At 37.9% G+C, this 25,549-nt stretch overlaps 1 protein-coding gene across 5 annotated transcripts in view; it reads right to left on the minus strand.

Moving 5' to 3' along the window:
• Tango6 (transport and golgi organization 6) overlaps positions 1 to 25,549 on the minus strand; it is a 46,910-nt gene that overhangs the window by 19,699 nt on the left and 1,662 nt on the right. For 2 of the 5 annotated variants that reach the window (XM_045742397.2, XM_045742395.2), the window contains exons 2-5: positions 24,472 to 24,593; positions 7,714 to 7,984; positions 3,927 to 4,140; positions 2,670 to 2,850 (exon numbers count right to left, since the gene is read on the minus strand). In XM_045742397.2, the coding sequence (XP_045598353.1) occupies positions 2,670 to 2,850; positions 3,927 to 4,140; positions 7,714 to 7,762 (444 nt within the window). In that variant the 5' untranslated portion in view covers positions 7,763 to 7,984; positions 24,472 to 24,593. Of the gene's footprint in view, positions 1 to 2,669; positions 2,851 to 3,926; positions 4,141 to 7,713; positions 7,985 to 10,419; positions 10,545 to 24,471; positions 24,594 to 25,549 lie in introns of those variants that run through there. The other 3 variants (XM_045742398.2, XM_045742394.2, XM_045742396.2) reach the window with 2 other exon arrangements.

Below are 25,549 nucleotides of genomic sequence, written 5' to 3' on the forward strand. Positions count from 1 at the left end.
GCGCCGATCGTCTGCGCAGCCCTCCCCGCCACAAGAGGGGGATGGGGGCGCCTGAACCTCACCGCGCCGGCTGCCTAGCACCAGTTCGTAAGCTAATGTCAACCGGGACAGGCGCTTCTCTGGCCTCAGTTTCCTAGGCAGTGTTCGCCTTTCATGGTGTTCACTGCCGTGTGTTGGGTTGTGTTGTGCAGTGGCCAGGTGTTACCTCATCAGTACTGGGGCCGCATGCGCTTAGGGGCTTCCTTCCCTAAGCGCCCTGTGAGTACTGCCCCTGCGTGACAGTGTTATCTTCCCTGGGGCGTTCGGGAAACATCGGATCAGAATTCATTTATTCCCTTTGATTGTTAATTAATTCCACACTTAACGTAAATAAGGCAACCCTCCCATATATTACTAGTGGACATCAAGCCCCAAAGTTATTGATTAGCATGATCGATCCAGACCTCGATCATTGCTCAGTATTACTGGTCTGGTGGTGGCAGCGAAAAGGCGACCCTAGGGTTTTGCTATAAGCTTATGTCACGTCATAAGGGTTGTAGAATCTTAAGTCGGTCAATCGTCTTAAAAACACGTGGCGTGGGGTCGGCTCAAGTAAGAGTCTTGGGGTCCCTTGGTATGGAGAGTTAAAGTAGAATACGGGTAAAGAGAGGGGTAGAGACAGAACAAAGATACGAAGTACAGAACGAATACCTCCCCCGTGTTACAGTAGCAGCCTCCCACCAATCGAGCGTGGGGGTCCAACAAAACCCATGCCACACCCCCTTGTGTAAAGAAAGGGCAGTCTGCCAGCCAGGAAGACTCCGGGACTTCATAACGCACCCAATACAGGGAATAAGAACCGAACTCAAACGAGGACGGATCCATCACAGAGGCAGAACTCGGGTCTCGCAGGAGGTAAGCCGCCAAAGCCTCTCAAACCTCCTTAGGTGAGATTTGAGAGGCAGAAAGCCTCCAGAAAGAACAAGCTGAGGAACCCAAGGGAACCCGGAACCAAACCTAGAGAGGAGCTGACCCCAAATCATACTCATACAGGGAAGGGTTGTAAGAAAACTCCTCCCCTGTAATGACAAATCCCACAAAGAGGGACCCAAAACCCAAGAAGGATCAAAGGGAGTCCAAGCCCTCCCAAGTCAACTCCTCCCCCGCCTAGGAATCCTCTAAACCAGGACCAGGGGCAGAGCTGTCCTCCACGCTCTTTACCCATGAAGAAAAGGCAGAATCCAGGGAAAAGGCAGGAAAGAAGGGGGTCTGCTGGTAGGAAGAACAGGCTCGAGTGCCTCTGTCCCCCAACTTGAATGGGGCAGCCCCCGAAGCTACCGAGCCTCATCACCAACTGAACCCTGCCCCGACTCCAAAGCAACAGCTGCTCCAAGCAACAGCCTGGTGGACCAAGCTCTCACAAGTCAAGCCTGGTCTTGGGCCAGGCTTGGGGAGTAGAAGAACTCTCAGAACCCCGTCAAGAGGTATCAAGCAGATATACTCGCTGGGAGTACTGTATATCGAACAACCGTGGGCCTCTGATATTTATAGCATTCTCTGATTGTGCTTATGGCACCCCTGCTCTTCACTGGTTCTATTATGCATTTTCCTCCATATCATTCTCTCCAGTAAGTTGTTATTTGACTGTGTAGATTTGGGACCTGGTCCTCCAGTATCTTCCACGTGTATATTATTTGATATCTCTCTCGTCTTCTTTCTAGTGAGTACATTTGGAGAGCTTTGAGATGATCCCAATAATTTAGGTGCTTTATTGTATCTATGTATGCCGTATATGTTCTCTGTATTCCCTCTATTTCAGCAATCTCTACGGCTCTGAAGGGGGAAGTGAGTACTAAGCAGTGCTCAAGATGGGACAGTACAAGTGATTTGTATAGTACAACCATTGTGATGGGATCACTGTGATCATTATTCCCAAATTCTTTACATGCTGCTTTCCTACTATGGGCACATTTGATTGTGTTTTGTACCCTGTATTATGTTAAAGGTCCTCATTTTAAAGGTCCTTTACCGTACCTGAGTACCTGCTATTTATCACCATTAAACATCATGTTGTTTTCTGTTGTCCAGTTGAAAATTTTATGAATATCTGCTTGACGTTTTTCAATGTCTTCACCAGAGGTAATTTTCCTGCTTATTTTTGTGTCATCTGCAAAGGATGATACGAAGCTGTGACTTCATACCATCCTTTGTTGCTGAAGGCAGCAAAGCTTCGAAGCTGCCGAAGAAATATAAGAAAATTCACTTTCACAAAGTGGTAGACAGCTGGAACAAGTTAGACAAGGTGGTGGTAGTGGTGGTGGAGGCCAAAACTGTCAGTACTGTAGTTTCAAAGCGTTATATGACAAAGAGTGCTGGGAAGACGGGACAAGAGGAGCATAGCTCTCATCCTGTAAATATACTTTGGTTATTACATTATTGTTTTGTTTCTCCACACCACGCACACACTTACTATAGTATTTTTACTCTACATCCCACACACACTATTGAATCTTAACTAAAATAGCATACTGAGCTCCACTCTCCACAAATACTATGCCTTAAAGCTAACAGCTTTATTCTTTATGATTTTAAGGCTGTAGCTGTCTTCGACATTCTCTTGCATTATTCTCAAAGTTTTTAGTATTATTATATAAGATACACAGAATTGAAAGCAAAATTTTTGTTATAACCTTGGTCTGTTGCACACTGATGAGACTGGGAGGTGCTGAAGGAAATGGATTTTTATGTCGCCCCTTTTTGCCAGCTCCATTATCTTTCATCACCACATTTGGTACGGACTCACAAGATGCCATCTGCAACTGATTTTGAATTTCCTGCAGGATCGCAGCTGCAATGCATCCACATTCTACTCTGTAAAACCAGAGATCATAAATTTTGTAAAGAAATAACAATTTTCTAATATTTGTTTTCACCTTGAAAGAAAACTCTCTAACTGATGTTAATTAATTCAAATCATATTTACTACAGACATTGTTTTCAAATTTATTTTTCTATCCAAATTAGCCTATAAATCACAAGCATGATTGCCATGAGTTGAAAAAACAAAAATGGGTTTAACATTGAAACAAATATTACTGCAGCCACTTTGTTGATATAATACCAAAGTTCTGTATACATGTAGACTGAAAAAAACAGCATTAAATGTAATGAAACGCCAGTTTCTGGGTGAGACCTAGAGACTCCCCAGAGCTAACCGTGCTGATATGAATGTATTAGAACCTGGCATCAGTCGATGCACATGGAGTTCTAGGCCTACCTGAAACCACGAGCCACCTATCTTCATTACATTGCATTTGCTTGGGTTAAACTCTAACAACCATTTGTTCAACCATTCCTGCAGCTTGTCCAGGTCTTCTTGAAGCCTCAAGCTGTCCTCCTCTGTCTTAATCCTTCTCATAATTTTTGCGTCGTCAGCAACAATGAGAGGAATGAGTCAATACCCTCCGGGAGATCAATTACGTATATCAGAAACAGGATAGGTCCGAGTACAGAACCCTGTGGGACTCCACTGGTGACTTCACGTCAATCTGAGGCGTGAATCTACCCCAAAACAAGTCACTACAACAGCTTCCATACCTTGCTCCTTGAGCCACTGCTGTACAGGATTAATACGGTATGGCTCAATGCCTGTCTGGTAACTGGCAAAATCTCTGGTTATCTGAATTGCTGTTCGGATATGGTGAAGTTTTGCCAGAAAAATATCCAGCTGTGATTTTCACTGGATAACCCAAATAATTGGATAAGTTTTGAATAAGCACGCTCATACAGTATTTCCTATAGAATATGAGGCTTTCAAAATTTGACAAGGTGTGTTCTCTTGTAATACAATACTTATGGTATCTCATTTTGCATTCAATTTATCTTGGATGATTAGTTCATACCGAGCTAAAAACGGAAATCATGGAGTGCATCTTCCTATCACTTACCTGATATCAGATCTAGAAGTCAAATCAATGCATAACATCAGTTGTTTCACTGTTGTACGAATTCTTCTTCTTGGACCACACTCATCATCTCGCACAACAGCAGAGGCATCAGCAGTCTTACATGATGTAGTATCTTCTTGCCACAACCATAGATATTCTTTTATCTTCTTCACAACTGATTCGACTCTCTCCAATGACATCCAGCCTTGTGATCCTATAACAAATAAGTGCTAGAACATACAGCTCATACGTTCTTGTTTACAAAACATTTTGAGTGTCCCTACTACATTTGCAGTTGCTGTACTTAGTACTGTAAATTCATCCATACAGTATTTTAGGGCTGGACTATCAATATGCATATTAAACACATGCTTAGAAAACCAGCAAAGGCGTACTAAAATATAATAATAATAATAATAATAATAATAATAATAATAATAATAATTTATTTAGGAACAGTACATACATAGTTGCAGCATTACAGTACAAACATTCTGTTAGATTTAAAGATAGAGGTAGTACATACAATACCTAAAGCCACTAGTACGCATAGCGTTTCGCGGAAGAAGCATTTAGCTTCTTTATTTAGCATAAAGCATTTAGTGTCATGAAACATTCCCTTCTGGGTTACTTCTTGTTAACTTCCCTCAGTTTACCACACTAGGCTGTATTGAACAAGAGTATAAGTGCCAAGCTCCCAATGCCAAACTTGGCATGCCGGGGACAAGCACAATCTTTGCTTGACCCCTTATCTCTGCTGGGAAGTTCAATAAGTTCCGCATTGAACAATCTGGTAAGAAAATCAAATACAGTATGCAGAATATACATATACTGTACAGTGGAAGCTCGATTAATGAATTTAATCCGTTCCGGCACCGAGCTCGTCATGTGAAACGTTCGTCTTTCAAAACAAATTTCCCAATTTAAAATACAATGGGGCCTCGACTTACGATGCTAATCCGTTCCCAGAGACGGATCGTAAGTCGAAATATTGTAATCCGAAGCGATTTTTCCCATAAGAAATAAAGGGATTTGAATTAAACCGTTCCCCACCCTCCAAAATATTAACATACAAATACATTTTATACTGAATACAATGTTTTTTCTAACTACAATACAATACCAAAGTTTCACTTACCTTTATGGAGGGCTCTTGATGGCGTATGGAAGATGGTGATGAGGGGGGAGGAGGAGAGTTGTTACTGTTTGGAAGGGGAGTCCCCTTCCATTATCACATCAGGCAGTGATGTTTTCTCTGGGGTACTCGCTCTCCTACGTTTTGCCTGAATACCACTAGGACCTGGTTGTGGTTCAGTGCTTGTTTGTCTCACTACAAATTTGTCAAGACACATTTGTTTTTCCCTTCTTTTTAACGTTAGTCGGTAATGATGCATCACAGTGTCATTGAATAGGTTAAGGCAACGACATACTGCAGCTGATTTGGGCAAGTCGTTTCAGCAAAGGTTTGCAATTCTTCCCATATTGCACACATTTTCTTAATTTTTGAGGAAAAAACATCCTCTACTGGCACATCCTCCCCTGAAGAAATTTCCTCAGCTACCTCTTCTTGCTGCTCCTTTTGAAGGGCTTGGAGTTCTTCGGTGGTCAGTTCTTCGTTGTGTTCTTCCACCAACTCCTCCATATCAGCACCATCCAACTCCAAACCCAATTGCCGACCCAGAAAAACAATTTCCTCAACGAGAGGCACTTCAGGTTCAGGCTCAAACCCCTCAAAGTCTCGTTCTGCAACACATTCAGGCCACAGTTTTCTCCAGCCAGAGATCATGGTTCTTACAGTCACTTCTTGCCAGGCTTTGTCAACAGGTTTTAAAGCACTATAAATGTTAAAATGGTTTTTCCAGAACTCTTTGAGGGTGAGGTTTGTGGCATCCGTCACTTCGACACATCTCCGGAAAAGTGCCCTTTCATAAAGTTTCTTAAAATTGGCAATGATTTTCTGGTCCATAGGCTGAAGTAGAGGAGTGGTGTTGGGAGGAAAGAACTTTATTGTAAGAAACTTAAATTCCTCATCCAATGAATACTCCAAGCCTGGAGGATGGGCAGGAGCATTATCGAGGAGAAGCAGGGCCTTGAGTGGCAAACTGTTCTCCTGCAAATATTTTTTGATGGCAGGGCACACCACCATATTCACCCACTCCATAAAAAATTGCCTAGTTACCCATGCCTTAGCATTACCCTTCCACATCACACACATTTTGTGTTTCTGCACATTATATTTTTTTAAAACCCTTGGATTTTCAGCTTTTCAATTCATTAGGGAGTGAGTTCCATAGACTGGGTCCCTTTATTTGCATAGTGTTTACACAGATTAAGTTTGACTCTGGGGATATCAAAGAGATATTTATTTCTGGTGTGGTGATAATGGGTCCTATTACATCTGTCCAGGGAGTTTCAGATTCAGCAGGATTTGCATTTAAGAACAGGGTTTTGTATATGTAGTTGACACAAGAGAATTTGTGGAGTGAGATTATGTTTAGCATGTTTAGGGAGTTAAACAAGGGGGCTGAGTGTTGTCTGAAAGCAAAATTTGTTATTATTCTGATAGCAGATTTTTGCTGGGTGATGATGGACTTGAGGTGGTTTGCAGTGGTTGAACCCCATGCACAGATACCATAATTAAGATAGGGATAGATTAGTGCATAATATAGAGATGAGAGCAGAGTTAGGTACATAATATCTGATTTTGGAGAATATACCAACTGTATACCAATATATTGACATGTTCCTATAATTCCTGGGTTCAGGGACTGGCTAAATTCCACTGTGGGGGCTTACTGCTTCAGGGCTCTCCCCTTCAACTTGAAATCTTGAACCGTGTTTGTTTACTAGGTTAGTGCATGTTGTTATGGCCTGGCTACAACTCTTAGGGTTTAGTGTATTGACCTACCTCAACAACTGGCTGGTGTGAGCCTCCAGTTAGTCCACATGTCAGCTAGCCAGAGATCTGGTTCTTTACCAGTTCACTAGGTTCAGGTTCTTGGTGAACTGGAGAAAATCCAGTTACTTTTATCCTAGGTTCGGACTTGGCTGAGCTTAGTTTAGGATTTACGATTTATTTTTCTGTGTCTGCTGGTGGAGGCTTTGCTCCACCTGCAAAGTCAAACGAGCATGAAGTCACCATGGCAACATGGTGACTTCATGCTCGTTTGCGCGGTGAGTTCTGTCCACCAGTTCAGCTTTCAGTCACAATTTCTTAACCAGAATAGGGATTTGTTTTGGGACGCTTATCTTTCTGGGTGCCTGACCCAGTCGATGGCAGACATAGAATGTTTCCAACCACATGGGGGTTTCTATAGGCCATTGCTTCTCATGCCTCTCTGAGAGGGGGCCAGGTTTTAGCTCATGGTCCCCGGTAGACCTAAGAAGTCCATTCACAATGATGCCAAAGTCTAATATAGTAATATCAGCCTGGATAGCTCCGTAGGGGCTTCCCCCCAGAAATGTACATAGTTATATACATATGTATATTGTGTAATAACGGCAAAAACACTGGTTTTGGAAATAATTTATTTTCAATGCACCATGAGGATGTCACATTTTAATGCAGTGCAATGGTTAAAGCATAGTTTACATTAAATACAATTTTCTCTAAAGAGAGAAAGATATTGATAAACTACTAGCATCACTCACAAACTGGGATTTTGGAATGCAAGAAAATTTGATGAGAATCAAAATCTTGGAATAATAATTATACACATATCAAACTAAGTAAAATAAGAATGGATGTTTAAAACAGTTCCTTCATAAGTGAATAGAAGTAACTTACCTAGTTTACATAAATCATTTAGACAGTGAAACAAATCTGCATAACTCATAGCTGAGGCTCAATTATTAATTTATATTCTCTTCTTGCAAATAACTGTTTGCTTACAACTTCTTGTTCTTTTATTTCCTGTAAACATGCAGATCAATTCTTCATCAGTCTCCTCACTCTGGTACTTCCTTTCCTTTCCTTTGAGAGTTTAAGCACCAAGAATATCTCCGTCTGAACAATAACACAACTGCAGGGCTCTCTTCTTGTCAGACTAAAACCATGACTGCAACAGAAATTATGATTATTTAAATATCACTGATAAGGATTATTTTGATAAGACATTGCAATGCTATTTCAGTATCATCTCTAATAGATCTCTAAAGTCATAATTGTAGCAAACAAATTATTCAGAAGAATTTAGGTGGGAAATAAGGGTATACAGAATCGACTCGATTTAATGACCTACATGAGGATGTACCCAGGTCATTAATTCTGGGGGTCCACTAAATCCAGAGGTTTTAAAATACAGTATCCGTAACTGTTTAGTCATATTTCTGCCCGAAACGCAACATGTACTAGTGGCTTTACAAGAATGTTAACACCATGCTATGTATCCTCACAAACTCAATGTACCTTCTTGTATATAAATAAATAAATAAATAAATAAATAAATAAATAAATAAATAAATAAATAAATAAAATAAATAAATTTGGGAGAGCAACTGGCTGACTGACTGGCTGGCTGGCTGACTGGCTGGTTGGTTGGTTTATTGGGTTTGTGAGAGTACATAACGTTGGTGTTCTGTAAACATCAGACTCATTCTAAACTGACTTCCCCATTCTTAATCCTTTTGTACCATGCTCTCTTTCTACCTATACGGTTCTTCAGATCCTTTGTTATCCATTTCGGCTCATTAGTATTCGATCTATTCAATTTGAATGGTATACTACATTCTTGTGCTTTGTTTAGAATGTTTTTAAATAAGTTATATTCCAAATCCACATCAAAATCCCCCATTATATCACCCATCACTGGGTTCACGTCTCGCTCCAACACCGGCCCAACCACCATGCCCAAGACTTTCCAATCTATTTGACCCAAAAATTTCTTAGGCTATTAAAATCAGCTTTTCAAAAATCTGGCATTAACAGAATTTTCTCCAACATAGCTATTCCAATCTATGCTAAATCTGATGTCCTTGTGATCACTGTTCCCTAATTCACTCCCTATTTCGATGTCATTAATTTGTGTTTCCCTGTTAGACAACACTAAATCTAAAATATTTTCCCGCGTTAGTTCCTTAATGTGTAGAGTAAGAAAGCAATTGTCAATTCTAGAAAATCTTCTGCTTCATTATTCCCTGTTCTGTTAAACCAGTTTATTCCACTAAAATTAAAGTCACCCATGACACAAATACTGCTAGACTTTGATGCTCTAGATATTTCATTCCATAGATGCTTGCTTCCATCCTAAGTTTGGTGGCCTGTATATAACTCCTATTATAATATTATTGGCTTTTTCGTTAATTCTATCCAAATAATTTCTCTGTGTGGCTCAGTTTTGATTCCCTCTTTGAGACTACATTTCAAATTGTCCCTAACATATATGGCTACTCCCCCTCCTCGTCTAATATGCATATCTGTCTGAAATAGTTTAAATCCATTTATTTGATATTAAGCTAATAATTCTCTATTTTCTACAATCATCCACGTTTCGGTAAGTGCAATAATATCTATTTTTTCTGATGAATCACATAAGATTCATCACTTTCTTTACAACACTTTCCATTATTACTATGATAGCACAATGAGAGCTGCAGGTAGCACACCCTCTCACTGTGAATGCTGCGTCTCACTGTAGATTGATTGATAAAGATTAAGCCACCCAAGAGGTGGCACAGGCACGAATAGCCCGTAAGTGGTGGCCCTTTTGAGCCATTACCAGTATCAAGAGATGATACTGGAGATCTGTGGAGGTGCGACTGCACCCTGCGTGACGGGAGATGTCTCCCGTCGACCAAATGGTGTAGATACTCTAAATGGTGTAGATAGATACTGTATGTACACCATTTAGAGCGGCCACCAAGAAGAGGTGTGTGTGAGGGACTCACCTAGAGGTGAGGGATAGATGTTCATGATAATGACACGAAGTGTAAACTATGTGGTATGTTAAGGTCTCACACCCTGGCCCATTATGTTCTTGATTGTCCATTGATTAATGTATATAGAAACACTGAGATAAGGACTGTTCCTGAACAAATAGCCTGGATGTGTCACAACGGCAAGGTTGATGATATTAAAAAAAAAAAAAATAAATAAAATGTTTATTTAGGTAAGGTACATACATACAAGAAATTTTTACAAAGATTGGTTGACTTATAGGTAGAGCTAGTACATACAATGCCTAAAGCCACTATTACGCAAAGCGTTTCGGGCATATTCTTGAGAGATATAAGAATTTTGCACTAAGATTGTAATATTTTGTTGAATTATCTGCATGTCTCTTGCAAATTGTCTATACAGTATAACTAGGTCATAAAAGTATTTGTGTGTACGTCTGATAACATACTACTTGTGAAGGAGGAAATGTATATGTTTATCTCTCAGAATGTTTGGTAATATGTTTATTTGTGATGTGTGTCTATGTATATATTAACACGATGTACTGAACGGGGTGAGAATAGCTTGAGCTACCTCATCCCTTTGTGTGTATTTTACCTCAATAAACTTATTTCAATTTCAATTTCACCTCACTCCAGGACGACATGTTGTGTTTACAGCGTCAGCTGATCAACGCTCCCCCTACTACACCAAATGTACCTACTACACACACATTTGTACCATTTCGGACACAATATTTGTACGTTTCGTACATATATAATTGCGCAATATTAAAACCACAATATAATGTTATTAACAGTTAAACTCTTGTACTTAACAGGCATATAGTTATTATATGACGTTTAGTGATGTGATAAACATAATCCGGGCGTTGTAAGAACCTTCCCCGACAGCCTGTTCTTGTTGTTTTAGATTAATTTATTTTAAAGTGGGGCTACCCCCTTCACTATTATAGCAAGAGCAGATAAAGATAAAGATAAAGATAGATCACGACTATTGATAGTCGGCGAGTTAGTAAAGTAAACTAAAGTAAAGTAAATTTTATTCAGGAAAGAACATAGTTGATTTACAAACATAATGTTGGATTTATAGATAGAGCTAGTACATAAAATACCTAAAGCCACTAATACGCATAGAGTTCCAGGTAAGGTGAGGTGGGGGAAAAACACTAAAACTTAATAGTAACTGAGCTTACTTTCCCGCTCTCGGTGAAGGCAAAAAAAACTTACCCCAAGTGCGCTCAGCGTTTCGGGCCATGGAGCGGCAACACTGAAAAGTATATACTCTTTTCACTGTCCTGACCTTAATGTTCGATGTACGTATTTCATTTTTGTACCAATGTGTTCGCATTAGAATGTTCTAGAAGAACATAAGTATAAAATGTCACCAAAGCATGAGTTAGACCAGCACCAAATAAAGAACTACATAGATCACTAGCCGTGAGCGCCAAACAGCGACGAAATGTTTCTATTCTTTTCAGGGTTGTCAACTCCACACTTGTCCTGCAACGTTAAATTTGGTATCACTGATATCGCAATAAAATTCCCTACACGGACATATGCATATAAATGTATAATCATGATCGCGGCCCACCCGCAAGAGTGTGGGAAGTGGCCTAAATGTTACCCGTGAAGGCACGTTGGGGAAACCCCTATGGAAAAGTGTATACTCTTCACTGTTCTGACATTAATTTTCGATGTACGTATTTAATTTTTGTAAATTTTTGTAATTTAGTGTGTTCATAAGAACATAAGAACATAAGAACAAAGGTAACTGCAGAAGGCCTATTGGCCCATACGAGGCAGCTCCTATTCTATAACCACCCAATCCCACTCATATACTTGTCCAACCCGTGCTTGAAACAATCGAGGGACCCCACCTCCACAATGTTACGCGGCAATTGGTTCCACAAATCAACAACCCTGTTACTGAACCAGTATTTACCCAAGTCTTTCCTAAATCTAAACTTATCCAATTTATATCCATTGTTTCGTGTTCTGTCCTGTGTTGATACTTTTAATACCCTATTAATATCCCCCCGGTTTTGTCCATTCATCCACTTGTAAACCTCTATCATGTCACCCCTAACTCTTCGCCTTTCCAGTGAATGCAACTTAAGCTTTGTTAATCTTTCTTCATATGAAAGATTTCTAATTTGGGGAATTAACTTAGTCATCCTACGCTGGACACGTTCAAGTGAATTTATATCCATTCTATAATATGGCGACCAAAACTGAACTGCATAATCTAAATGGGGCCTAACTAGAGCAAGATATAGCTTGAGAACCACACCAGGTGTCTTGTTACTAACGCTGCGATTAATAAATCCAAGTGTCCGATTTGCCTTATTACGAACATTTATGCATTGATCCTTTTGTTTTAAATTCTTACTAATCATAACTCCCAGATCCCTTTCGCAATCCGACTTCGCAATCACAACACCATCTAGCTCGTATCTTGTAACTCTATCATCATTACCTAACCTCAGAACTTTACATTTATCAGCATTAAACTGCATCTGCCAATCCTTTGACCATTTCAAAACCCTATCTAGATCAACTTGAAGTGATAGTGAGTCCTCCTCCGAATTGATTTCCCTACCGATTTTCGTATCATCGGCAAATTTGCAAATGTTGCTACTCAAACCTGAATCTAAATCATTTATATATATTATAAACAACAGAGGTCCCAGGACAGAGCCTTGAGGCACTCCACTTACAACATTTTCCCACTCTGACTTGATTCCATTTATACTAACTCTCTGTTTCCTTTGGTATAGCCATGCCCTAATCCAGCTTAATATAGCACCCCCAATACCATGAGACTCTATTTTTTTAATCAGTCTTTCATGTGGCACTGTATCAAAAGCTTTGCTAAAGTCAAGGTATACAACATCGCAATCCTTACCACTATCAACTGCCTCAACAATGCTAGAATAAAAAGATAACAAATTTGTTAAACATGAACGGCCATTTATAAAACCATGTTGCGACTCAATTATTAATTTATGTTTTTCAAGATGAAGACGAATTTTATTTGCTATTATAGATTCGAGTAACTTTCCCACAATAGACGTTAGGCTAATTGGTCGATAGTTAGACGCAAGTGATCTATCTCCTTTCTTAAAAACTGGTATCACATTAGCAACTTTCCAAAACTCTGGCACTCTGCCTGACTCTATTGATTTATTAAATATGGTTGACAGTGGGTCACAAAGCTCCTCTTTGCATTCTTTAAGCACCCTAGCAAACACTTCATCCGGCCCTGGGGATTTGTTTGGTTTGAGTTTTACTATTTGTTTAAGAACATCCTCCCTGGTAACTGCTAAACTCGTCAACCTGTCCTCGTCCCCACCCACATAGACTTGTTCGGCTGAAGGCATATTGTTAAGTTCCTCTTTAGTAAATACAGATACAAAATATTTATTAAAAATACTACTCATCTCTTCATCACTATCTGTTATTTGACCTGTCTCAGTTTTTAATGGACCTATCCTTTCCCTAGTCTTAGTACGATATAACTGAAAAAACCCTTTAGGATTTGTCTTTGCTTGCCCTGCTATGCGAACTTCATAGTTTCTTTTTGCTTTCCTTATCTCTTTTTTAACATTTCTAACCAGTTGTACGAATTCCTGTTCTAAAGTGACCTCCCCATTTTTAATCCTTTTGTACCAAGCTCTCTTTTTACCTATAAGGTTCTTCAAATTCTTTGTTATCCACTTTGGGTCATTAGTATACGATCTATTCAATTTGTATGGTATACTACGTTCCTGTGCTTTGTTTAGAATATTCTTAAATAATTTATATATTGAATCCACATCGAAATCCCCATTTAAGTCACCTATCGCTGGGTTCATGTCTCGCTCCAAGACCGGCCCACACCCCATACCCAAGCCATTCCAATCAATTTGACCCAAAAAATTTCTTAGGCTATTAAAATCAGCTTTTCGAAAATCTGGCACTTTAACAGAATTTTCTCCTACTGGTCTATTCCATTCTATGCTAAATCTGATTTCTTTGTGATCACTGCTCCCTAGCTCACTCCCTATTTCGATGTCATTAATTTGCGTTTCCCTGTTAGTTAACACTAAATCTAAAATATTATTTTCCCGTGTTGGTTCCTTAATGTGTTGCGTAAGAAAGCAATCGTCAATTAATTCTAGAAAATCTTCTGCTTCACTATTCCCTGTTTTGTTCAACCAGTTTATTCCGCTAAAATTAAAGTCACCCATGACATAAATACTGTTAGATCTAGATGCTCTAGATATTTCATCCCATAGATGCTTTGCTTCCATTCTGTCTAAATTTGGTGGCCTATATATTACTCCTATTATAATATTATTAGCTTTTTCGTTTAATTCAATCCAAATAGTTTCTGTGTGTGGCTCTGTTTTGATTCCCTCTTTGAGACTACATTTCAAATTGTCCCTAACATATATGGCTACTCCACCTCCTCGTCTAATATATCTATCTGTGTGAAATAGTTTAAATCCATATATTTGATATTCAGCTAATAGTTCTCTATTTTCTACATTCATCCACGTTTCGGTAAGTGCAATAATATCTATTTTTTCTGTGCAGACAAGAGCATTTAATTCGTTAATTTTATTTCTTAGACTTCTACTGTTAGTGTAATATACCCTAAGTGAATTGTTATTTTGCGGACCTTCTCTTTCCCTGATCGTTTTGCCAATTCCTTTCTCCCACAAACACATACTTTTATTACCTCCTTCCTCCAAATCAATTCCCATACCTCTAACTACTAACAGTTTAAACCCAAACAAACACCTCTAACCACTTCTTCTAGCGAGTTCGCAACAGCAACAACCCCAGCTCTCGATAGATGCACCCCATCACGAGCATACATTTCATTTCTTCCATAGAAGTGTTCCCAGTTGTCTATGAAAGATATTGCATTTGATTTGCAATATCTTTCCAGCCGGCAATTGACACCAAGTGCCCTCGATATCCATTCATTTCCCACTCCCTTTCTTGGAAGAATGCCACATATGATCGGGATTCCTCCCTTGCTCCTAACTAACTCTATGGCTGTTTTATACCTCTGAATCAGTTCCTCACTCCTGACTCGACCAACATCATTTCCTCCCACGCTAATGCAAATAATGGGATTGTTCCCATTACCAGCCATAATATCATTCATGTTGTTTATAATATCACCAATGCCAGCTCCGGGATAGCAAACCCTTAACCTGTTCCCCCTATCTCTAGCACAAAACGTTCTATCCAAATACCTTATCTGGGAATCTCCCACAACTAATGTTTGCTTAGGTACTTCCTTTACTTTCTGAGGGGCCTGCGCTTCCTTTCTCTTCGTTGCTTTCCCTTTTGCGCGATCCACAGTCTCTCCACAGCACTCGTCCTCCAAAACGTCAAATGAATTTGAAGTTGCTATGGCGTTTGAAGGCGGCTTTATCAAAGTCTTCTTAAGGCCCCTGTCTTTCGCAACTCTCCAAGACGAGGTCCCTTTACTGCTGGTCTCCTCCTTCGTTACTTCTCGTAGTTTTTTAAGCTGACGCACCTCCTCCCGCAGAGAGTCCAACTCTGTCCTCAGGGCTCCCACTAGAGTCACCAGTTCGCAATAGAATGTTCTAGAAGAACATATGTAAAAAAATGTCACACAAGGATGCGTGCACTCTAGATAAAAAAATGTTGCACTCAAGCGACATATGATCGCGAAAGTGTATACAATATAAATAAGTGTGTGTATATATATGTTTAAGTGTATATAGTATATAGTATAAAATGCGTTGAAAAAAATAAAAGATAGAAAAGGGGCGGAACATGGTAGAGAATTGTCAATATACAAGTTGGTCAACAAAAAGCATTGTTTAAAAATAGTAAGACATGGGTTGACATTTAGGGGTAAGGTAGGTTACATGGAGTTAATTAGGTAGTACTTAGTTTTCCTCTTAAACTGGTTGAGAGAGGTACAGCCTTTGACATGATTGGGAAGGTCATTCCACATTCTGGGTCCCTTGATTTGTAGAGCATTTCTAGTTTGATTAAGTCGTACTCTTGGAATATCAAATAGGTATTTGTTTCTGGTGTGGTGCCCATGGGTTCTGTTACAACCTTCTAAGAAGCTTTTAAGGTCAGGATTGACATTACAATTCAGAGTTTTAAATATATAGAGTACACATGAGAGGATGTGCAGTGACTTTATATCTAACATATTCAGAGATCTGAGTAAGGGTACCGAGTGCTGTCTGGGGCCAGAGTTAGATATTGTTCTAATAGAAGCTTTGTGTTGGGTAATTAGAGGACGTAAATGATTTTGGGTAGTAGAACCCCAAGCACAAATACCATAGTTGAGATAAGGATAGACGAGAGAGTAATAGAGCGTCATCAGGTCAGGGCGAGGAACATATCTGATCTTAGAAAGAATGCCAACAGTTTTAGAAACTTTTTTTTTGCTATATTTAGAATGTGTCCCTGGAAATTCAGCTTGTTATCGATGAGGACACCAAGGAATTTACCATCAACTTTACTACTGATTTGTATATTGTTTATTCTTAGACTAATTTCATTTGAGGATTTATTACCAAACAAAATATAGAAAGTCTTGTCAATATTAAGGGTGAGTTTGTTAGCAGTTAACCAAAGATGGACTTTATTTAGTTCAGTATTCATAGTGATATTTAGAGCAAGCGGGTCAGGACTGGAGAAAATGAAAGTTGTGTCATCAGCAAATAAGATTGGTTTGAAGTGTTGAGGGGCATTTGGAAGGTCACTGATGTAGACGAGAAAGAGGAGAGAGCCAAGTATGCTGCCCTGGGAAACAACAATGTTTATGGGTAGTGTCGGAGAAATGGAATTATTCACAGAAACACACTGGAGCCTGTCGGTAAGGTAAGACTGAAGGTATTGCAGGGAGTGACCTCTGACTCCATAATGATGTAATTTAAGAAGAAGGTTTTGGGGGTTGACTGTCAAAAGCCTTACGTAGGTCCACAAATAACCCAACAGGGAACTCATTTTTATTAAGAGCTGTATGTATCAAGTTAATCATACTAATTTTTATTTTATTGTTTTTTATTTATTTATATACAAGAAGGTACATTGGGTTTGAGAATACATAGCATAGTACAGTATTTACACTCTTGTAAAGCCACAAGTACGCGCAGCGTTTCGGGCAGGTCCTTAATCTAACAGATAATTTTAAGTAGGTAAATTCTATCAGAATTAATAAAATGATAACAAATACATTGCAAGAAAAAAAATGAGATGAGAGAGATTAGTAAGTATATTAAAGCACATTGGTATATTAAAGCTCTGATTGATTACATTGACGCACTAATAAGTGCATCATTAGTACTTTTAGTGGGTCTGAAACCATATTGGCAAGAGCTAAGTATATTGTGTTTGGCTAGATAAGAGTAAAACTGCTTGTAGATTAGTTTTTCAAATATTTTTGACAAGTTTGGCAGGATTGATATAGGTCTGTAGTTGTTAACATCAGTGAGATCACCACATCTGTGGACAGGGGTTACTCTCGCTTTTTTAGAATATCTGGAAAGGTTTGGAGTTCAAGTGACTTGTTGAAGAGCAATGCAATAGCAGGGGCTAAAGATCTGGAGGCTTTTTTGTAAATTAAAGTTGGTATCTCCTCAAGGGCACTAGACTTGGTTTTAAGGGAAAGGATTATCTCATTAACATCAGTGGAATTAGTAGGCTTTAGGTACAGAGACTGGATAGTTACCTGTAAGATAGTCCTGAACATCAGTACTGGAAGATGGAATATCATTTGCAAGGGATGACCCAATGGAAGAGAAGAACCTATTGAATTCAATAGCAGTATCAGAGGCTGTACGCCGACCATCGTTATTAGACAGCCCGCACTAGGTGACAAGGGGGGTTAATTATGTTCGACTCATTGAGAGAGATAATAAGGTGAGACAAACCACATTGGGAGAGGAAAGTGTTGAGGTTATCCTCATTAGCAATTGTAAACATTTTACCTTCTGAAGTCTTTCTCGCTTTAATCATGCCATCTCTAACGAAGCACTGATAAATGGCAGCTGGGTTTTGTTTACGGATTTGACGCAGGCGGTGGAGGAGTTGCTGTCTCTTTCTAGTCAAGCACTCGTTGATGTAGATTCCCTTTCGTTGGGATGCAGCATTCCGGACAAGATGCGATTTTATGGACTGGGAAGCTAGCTTGAGGCGAATTTTTTGCTGGTTTAGTCCTGATGGATTCTTTTTGCCTACTCTGTAGGCAGCAGTTTAGTTCATTTATAATGCACCCCATACCCATCTTGTGGGCGGTAGTGGAAAGGGTTACAAAGGCACATAATGGGCTCAGGGACTGAACCCCACAATTCATTTAGCTAAGCAAGTTACAATCTTGATGAGCTAATTACCAAATTCAAAATTTTCTACAAAAAGAACTACAACCACAAGTTTCAAATGAAATCATTTCTATGACACTTTTCTATCATATTAGCATATAATAAAAGGATCTGTTTCAGCGGATTTTTTAAAATGTTTAGTTTTACTAATACAAATTGTCAAAGTTCCATAACAAAGTTATGCAAATATATCATTGTTTATTACTATTATAAAATCAATAAATGAACTTAGGAAAAAAAGCTTGAAACAGATTTGTAGAAACAAACTCTACATATAAGGTGTAAGTTTCATGTAAATTGAATAAAACATTAAAGAGTTATAGGAACGTTTATGTTGCTTGTAAATAAGTAAAAAAAAATAAGTTTAAGTGCTGCCATCTGTGACTGAGGTTGACATCAACCAATTTCCTCCAAAATTGGCACCCTTACAGATAGGCTTATGTGCAGTCAGGTGTATAAGTCATGCAAATCGCTCGATAAACAAACAAGAAAAAAACTAAAAAAAAAAAAAAAAAAAAAAATCTTTAACTAAATTTGTTTTGGATAAAACTAATTATTAAATATTTTTATTATATGCTATTGTGATAGCTGAGAGTCAGACATTATTTCAGTTGACACTTGTGTTTGATGTTAATTTTTGACCATATTTGAAAATTTGACACATAATTCAATATTTTTTTTCTCCCTTCCTATTTATGCTACGATGCTGAGACTTGGACCAGATGAAATCCTTTTCATATACAACTCGTCAAAAAAGTTTGATTGAAATCGAACTAGTTTTCATTTATTGTATATTTTTGCCATATTTGGAACTGATGCTCCTTAAAACAAAGTCTAGTGCCCTTGCTGAGATCCTAACTCTAATTTACAAAAAAAGATTATTGATTATTGACCGACTTGTTTAACTGCTGATATCTGCCATGTATTAACTTTTAAGAAAATTGTAATCTTCTGTTTATTTAGTTAAAATTCCTTTTGCTGCCGTTGTATTTTTTGCTGTTCTATCCATCATGAAATTATCATTTTATTTTTTTTTTTTCAATTAAATTTATGATTTTGATTTCAATTAGTATTAAGTTTTAGTCTAAGTTTTTCCCCACACCTTGGCCGAAATGCTGTGCGTATTAGCAGCTTCAGGCATTGTATGTACTAGCTCTACCTATTAATCCGATATTATGCTTGTAACTCATTTTCAATGTATGTACCTTTACCTGAATAAATATCTTATCTTTTCTTATCTAACAAATGAGGCCTGCACTCACATACCACATTTACTAGACCAGCTACCAGAAATACAAATCCTAAACAAGAATGAACCTACCTACATCCAAGGAGGTAGATTATACCTTACCTTCGTTTCAGCCTCCCCAAGAGATGCAGCAACATGGTCAGTTGAGGCCACACTCACAAGCGACCACTATGGGGTTCAAATTGATCTAAAGTTAGACGAACCCACCCCTCCTCCACCAGAAGCCTGGAACTTCGCTTCAGCAAAATAGTACCGATTTCAAAACCATCTCAGAGTGGCATAGAAACTATCTTGTTCCTGAAGACATTAATTAGGCAGAATAAGATTTTATCAAGGGGTCATATTACCAAAAAATGCGATAAATGAAAACTGGTTCGATTTCAAACTTTTTTGACTAGTAGTATGTAAAATTTGGTTCAACTGGTCCAAGTCTCAGCATCGTAGCAAAATAGGAAGGGAGAAAAAAAATGTTGAATTATGCGTTGAAAATTTTCCAAAATGGTCAAAAATTAACATCAAACAATAGTGTCAACTGAAATCATGTCTATGACTCTAAGCTATCATAATAGCATATAATAAAGTATTTTAATATTTAGTTTTATGCAAAAAAAAAAAAAAAAAAAAAATTAGATTTTTATATTTTTTTATCGATTTTTTTCATATTTTTTATCAGCCGATTTGCATGAAACTTATACACCTTACAAAACATAAGAATATCTGTAAGGATGCAAATTTTTGGAAGAAATTGGTTGAAGTCAACTTCAACCACAGGAGGCAGAATCTTTGATCTTATTTATTGTCAATTAACATAAAATTACTTCACAGCTTTCATTTTTTTTTCAATTTAAATTAAATTTACATCTTATATGTAGAGTTTACGTCCTACAGACTGTAGTAAGCACTTTTTTTCTAGGTTCATTTATTGATTTCATACTTCATTTTCAAACATGAAATATTGGCATATATTTTTGGGGAACTTTGATTACATGTATTAGTAAAACTAAGCATATTTTGGATAATCCTTACAATACAAATCCTTTATTATATGCTAATGTATTGGATGAGTGTCATAGAAATTATTTAATTTGAAACTTGTGGTTTGTGAAATTTATTGAAAATGTGTAAAATTCGTTGGAAAAAAACAAAAAAAACAATAACTCCCTTTCTATTTAGGGTGCGATACTGAAACATAGAACAGTTGCAGTCCTCCTTACATACAACTAGTAAAAAAAGTTTAGTTGACATTAAGCAATTGAAAGTGCAGCCAACCACTCAATTCCACTGAAAAAATAGTCCACCAGACTACAAAGATCAGTGGTACTATTGTGAACGTGTCAAAGAACTCAATCATAGACTCAACAGCACAAGGAAGCTATACAAAAAGCAACCAAGTGACCGCAACAGGACCTTACTTTGTGAGGCCAAGGAACATGTGCATCAAGAGACGAGGATAATCAAAGAACAAAAGTGGCTGGAATGGTGTTCACATCTGAAAGAATACACCTCTCTTAAGAGATGTGGCAGCAAATCCACAGAGCCAAAGGAAATAAAACACCTAAAGCCTCACACCCAAAGGATCCTCAACAGGAAGCCAAAATGCTGGCAACCAAATTTGCAGCCAGTAATCAGCTTGCACCAGATGTACTAGCAGTGCAGACAGGATTAGTGGAAGAAAGGGGGCACAGAATCCTTACAGCATGTGCAGAAGTCTCTGACATGACTTAAACAGAGCTGTGTATTCCTACTTAGTGCTAGGTGAACAGAGGCATTAGGTAAAAGGAAATGTGCCCAACCATTACTGTCCCGCCCAGGATTCAAATCCGGAATCCTCGATTGTGCATCACGAACGAACCCAACTGTACTACCGGGACCCGAAGTTAAACATGAACTGATCTGAGTGTGAACTCTGATGTTTATTATGCACCTTGCCTAACATCACAAGTTATATAGACTAGCTATGTATTCTACATTACAGGCCAGCACTGAATAAGTAACCAGCTGTATGCTTTTGATGATAGTTACTACATGTGTCCCCTGAATGAATATGACCACCAAAGTGTCAGGAGTAAGGTTAATTAGCTGAGCAAGCATCAAGAGTTCTTGTTTTCTTAAATAGTAACTGTAGCACATCTACCCAATCATGTAATTTTATTCCACAAACATTAGTTCTTGCTTTATACTCCAGCATTAGATTTAACATTTCAACAAATTCTCCTATACACTAATGACCTTAATAAAAGCTTACCCCATGGATATTACCAAAAGGGAGGTAATTTATGCAGCAGATCTAATTCAGTTAATTAATCCTCCATCATATCTGAGAGACTGGATAAAGTATCAGTAGCACCTGAAGGAACATATGAACTAACAGAATCTGTGTTAAATTTAGCTAAGCTTACCCTTCTAGGCATCAAAAGAGCAGCAATGCGAGCACTAATATTACTAATACTGCTGTCTATATCATCTAGACCCCGTGGAGAGGATCCTCTGCTCTCATTGCAATTTTCAGAATTTAAAGACTTCTCATTGGAAGGTACATCTTTAGCAAGCTTTTCTAAAAAATCAGGCAACATGGCTCTTTTCCCGTGATTTAGTGTGTCATTATTCATTTGATACTTTTTTAACATTACTTTGCTTTCCTTAATCTTTATAGTGGAATTATCTACCAAACCCACTCCATTACATGAAATGGGTATCTTTTCGCCACATATTTTTTTACCGATTATATCAGTCATGCTGCATTTTCTGGAGCTTTCTATGTAATTTTCAGCAACACTTTCAAACAAACTTAGATTACCTACACTAATACTGTTCTCTGCAGACTCTGCTATATTTTTTACACACACTGGGACAGATTCATCACATATATCAGATTCCTCTGTAACTAACAATTCTTTTTTTGAATCATTAATTTGGCTGTCATTTCTCATAAAAAGATCTACATGCCTTCCTTTTAAAACTTCTTTGAATACTTCAGCAGAAAGATCAAGGGTATCACTAACTTCAGATACCTGTGAACAATGGGTATCAACATCAAATTTCAAATCATTGGTAACAATGTAGCTGGTGTTCACATTTTTTGGGCTATATTGCACGTTTTTACAAGTTATATGTTGGTGTGATTCAACTGTTGTTACTTCAATTTTTTTATCCTCTTGTGGGAGCTCCTTGTGAACTGTGTATGTGAGACCCTTGTCTTGAGTAGGATCCCTCACAATAGATTCAGAGCCGATATATATCCCACTTTTAGAATAAATTTCTTTCAACTTAATATCTCGAATTTTATTAGGCTTTTGTTCTTTGCTCTGAAGCTTTGGTTCAATGAGAGAAACAGGAACAGACAAAGAGGGAGAGGTCCTTTGCCTGTCAACACTTATTTCAATTCTTGAATCATATTTATTTAGAATATTTTGCTTCTCCATTGTGTTAAATACACTACTTGACTGTGAATCTGTAGACATTTCAAAGTCTTCTTCATAATTCTCAGTAGGATCATTTTTAATACATGAATAAAATTCAGTCACATCAATATCACAACTTAGATTTTTATTAAATTCACTTATTTTTTCTTTCCCATTTTTTATCACACCATTATTTTTTTCTAAATAATCTTTGGCCATTTCTTGACTTTCATGTCTGAAATGTTGTTCTATTTCATTATGGTGCTCACCTCTATGTACAGGATTCACAAGGTCATGAGATGAATATTTTAAAGAAATATCTTCAGCATTCTGTACATATCCACATCCGACTTCTATAGTTTGACAACCAACTGATAGCATGCTGCATGCATGAGCTTTTACAAATTTCCTTCGTCGACTTTTTATCATTTCATCACGAAAACTTTCATCCAGATGTTTCAATCTTTGCTTCATTTGGTACTCAACCTCTGTATGCAGTTGGTGTGCAAGCTGGGAATCTAGTTTTGCTCTACGAAGGAGAGACGTTCGACTGAGTTTAGGGCAAGGAACATGATTGCATTGCTTAAGTATGACAATAGGAGTTGTACGCAACCAACCACGAGGATAAGTGAAAGGTTTCTTTTGTTTTACCTTGGCTTTATGATGAATGACCACTGATGAATCTTTAACTGATATCAGTGATTTTGGATGAATAGTTTCAACATGGCAACGCTTTATTTTATTCTCTATTTGTATTGACTGTTGTTTATGGTGGGCCGCAATTTCTGGTTTTTCCCAATTGCAGTGTTCAGAGTCAGTCTGTGGCATAACACATTCCCCAGCATTTTTCATCTTCTCATTCCACAACCTTTCAGCCTCTACATCATGACCAAAGTACAAAATTGGAGCAGGTTTTCCAGATTCAAATTTCCTTCTGTGATTAGTTACCAAGGTATTCCAGTTACCAGAATTTTTTTCTATTACAGGTATATTACTTTTAAAATCTGATTTTTTTAGAGGCAGTAGTTCTGAGCAATGATGGTAAATGTGGTGTCTTTTGGAATGAGAGTCACAGAATTCCTGATCACATGTATATGACTGCTCAAACTTTAAATTTTGTTTCTTATCTATACTGTTATTCTCTACGGTATCCTTAGTGGTTTGTAGAAGGTTAAGAGTCTTGTACTTAGTCTTATTAAAACATGATTCTTCAAAGCCTTTTGAAGAGTCACACTCTTGTTCATGAATGGCTGCAGACATTGCCATTATATTCCTACATGCTTTTACTGAAGGAACAACTTCAGGAATATAATCCCTCTTGAGGTTCTTACTTTGAGTGTTACCTTCAACATGAAGTATAACGTCTTCCCCTAAACTCCTACATGATACCGAGACTGTAAGGTGAGCAACTAGTTCTACTTTATCATTATAAACATGGAGTTTTCCCCTCTCAGTAGCTGCTGCAGCTTATCCAGGTCTGAACTTGTGAAATAAGTCTCACTTCTACCAAATACAGCAGGAGGGACACAGGTCATTTAATATTACAATCCTAATGTTACTCTCAGTTGCAGCAGCTTCACTCGAAGCTGTAAGAACGCAGGATTTCCCTCGTTGAAACACAAATTTACCACCTTCACAGTTGTTTTCTTCGACTTCCAGAGGTAGAAATTGTTGGCTATGTTGAACATAGTGATGATTCTTTATGCACTCCGTAGTGAAGGAAAGGGATGTATACAAGTGGCCCAACTGACACCTGGAAAATTATTACAGTTCATGAACATATGGTATTACAATTGTAAATATCACAGAGGGTGAAAAGTCAGTATGTAATTATCAAATGATGATGCCAAGCCTGGAAGACTATTATTGGTGCTTACAGTACTAGCATACCTAGCTAAGTACCACCATGGCCAAAATCAATTTAAGTGTATCAATGTATTTCTCTAACCCTCTATTTTGTCAGGAATAATAACTAAATGTACACACACTATGGGTTGAAAATCCCATTGTCCTAACATGCACACTAGTGATGGGACGATTAATCGTAATCAGTATCGAGAATTGGAAGAATTTAGCATTTTTCAGTAATTGGAATCAGTATTAGAATCTAGATAAATTTATTATTTCTGATTCTTAAAAAATTATTCTTTACCATTTAATAACAAAATTAATTATGGTACAATATATTCACCCAATAGAAACAGAATGCAAGCAGAGCCAGGAGATATGCTCTAAATACTAGTGACTTTAGGCAATGTACAGTACTTGCCTACCAATGAATCCAACAATCTGTTGTATCTTTGTAAGTATTGTATGTACTTTTGCCAAAATAAAATTTGTATGTTTATTACAATTTAAGTCTTGTGTTTACAATATGAAAAAATATTCTTATTCACTTGTACTTGCATTATGTAAGTTAAAGATTGCTTTTTCAATAAAAAACACAAATTAATTTAGTTTTAATTGAATTACTACTGTAATTTAATTTTCAATTAAAAAATGATTAAGCATTTTATTGTATTGAAAATTGTATCTAATATGTACACCTGTGATGGGTAAAGGAATGTTTTCAATGTGTCTTATTTTCTTGTGTTTCGCAAATGTGCCAACCCGGTCGGCCGAGGGGACAGCACGCTGGACTTGTGATCCTGTGGTCCTGGGTTCGATCCCAGGCGCCGGCAAGAAACAATGGGCAGAGTTTCTTTCACC

This window comes from Procambarus clarkii, chromosome 11 (assembly GCF_040958095.1).
Source record: "Procambarus clarkii isolate CNS0578487 chromosome 11, FALCON_Pclarkii_2.0, whole genome shotgun sequence".
In the NCBI taxonomy this organism is placed as follows: Eukaryota; Metazoa; Arthropoda; class Malacostraca; order Decapoda; family Cambaridae; genus Procambarus; species Procambarus clarkii.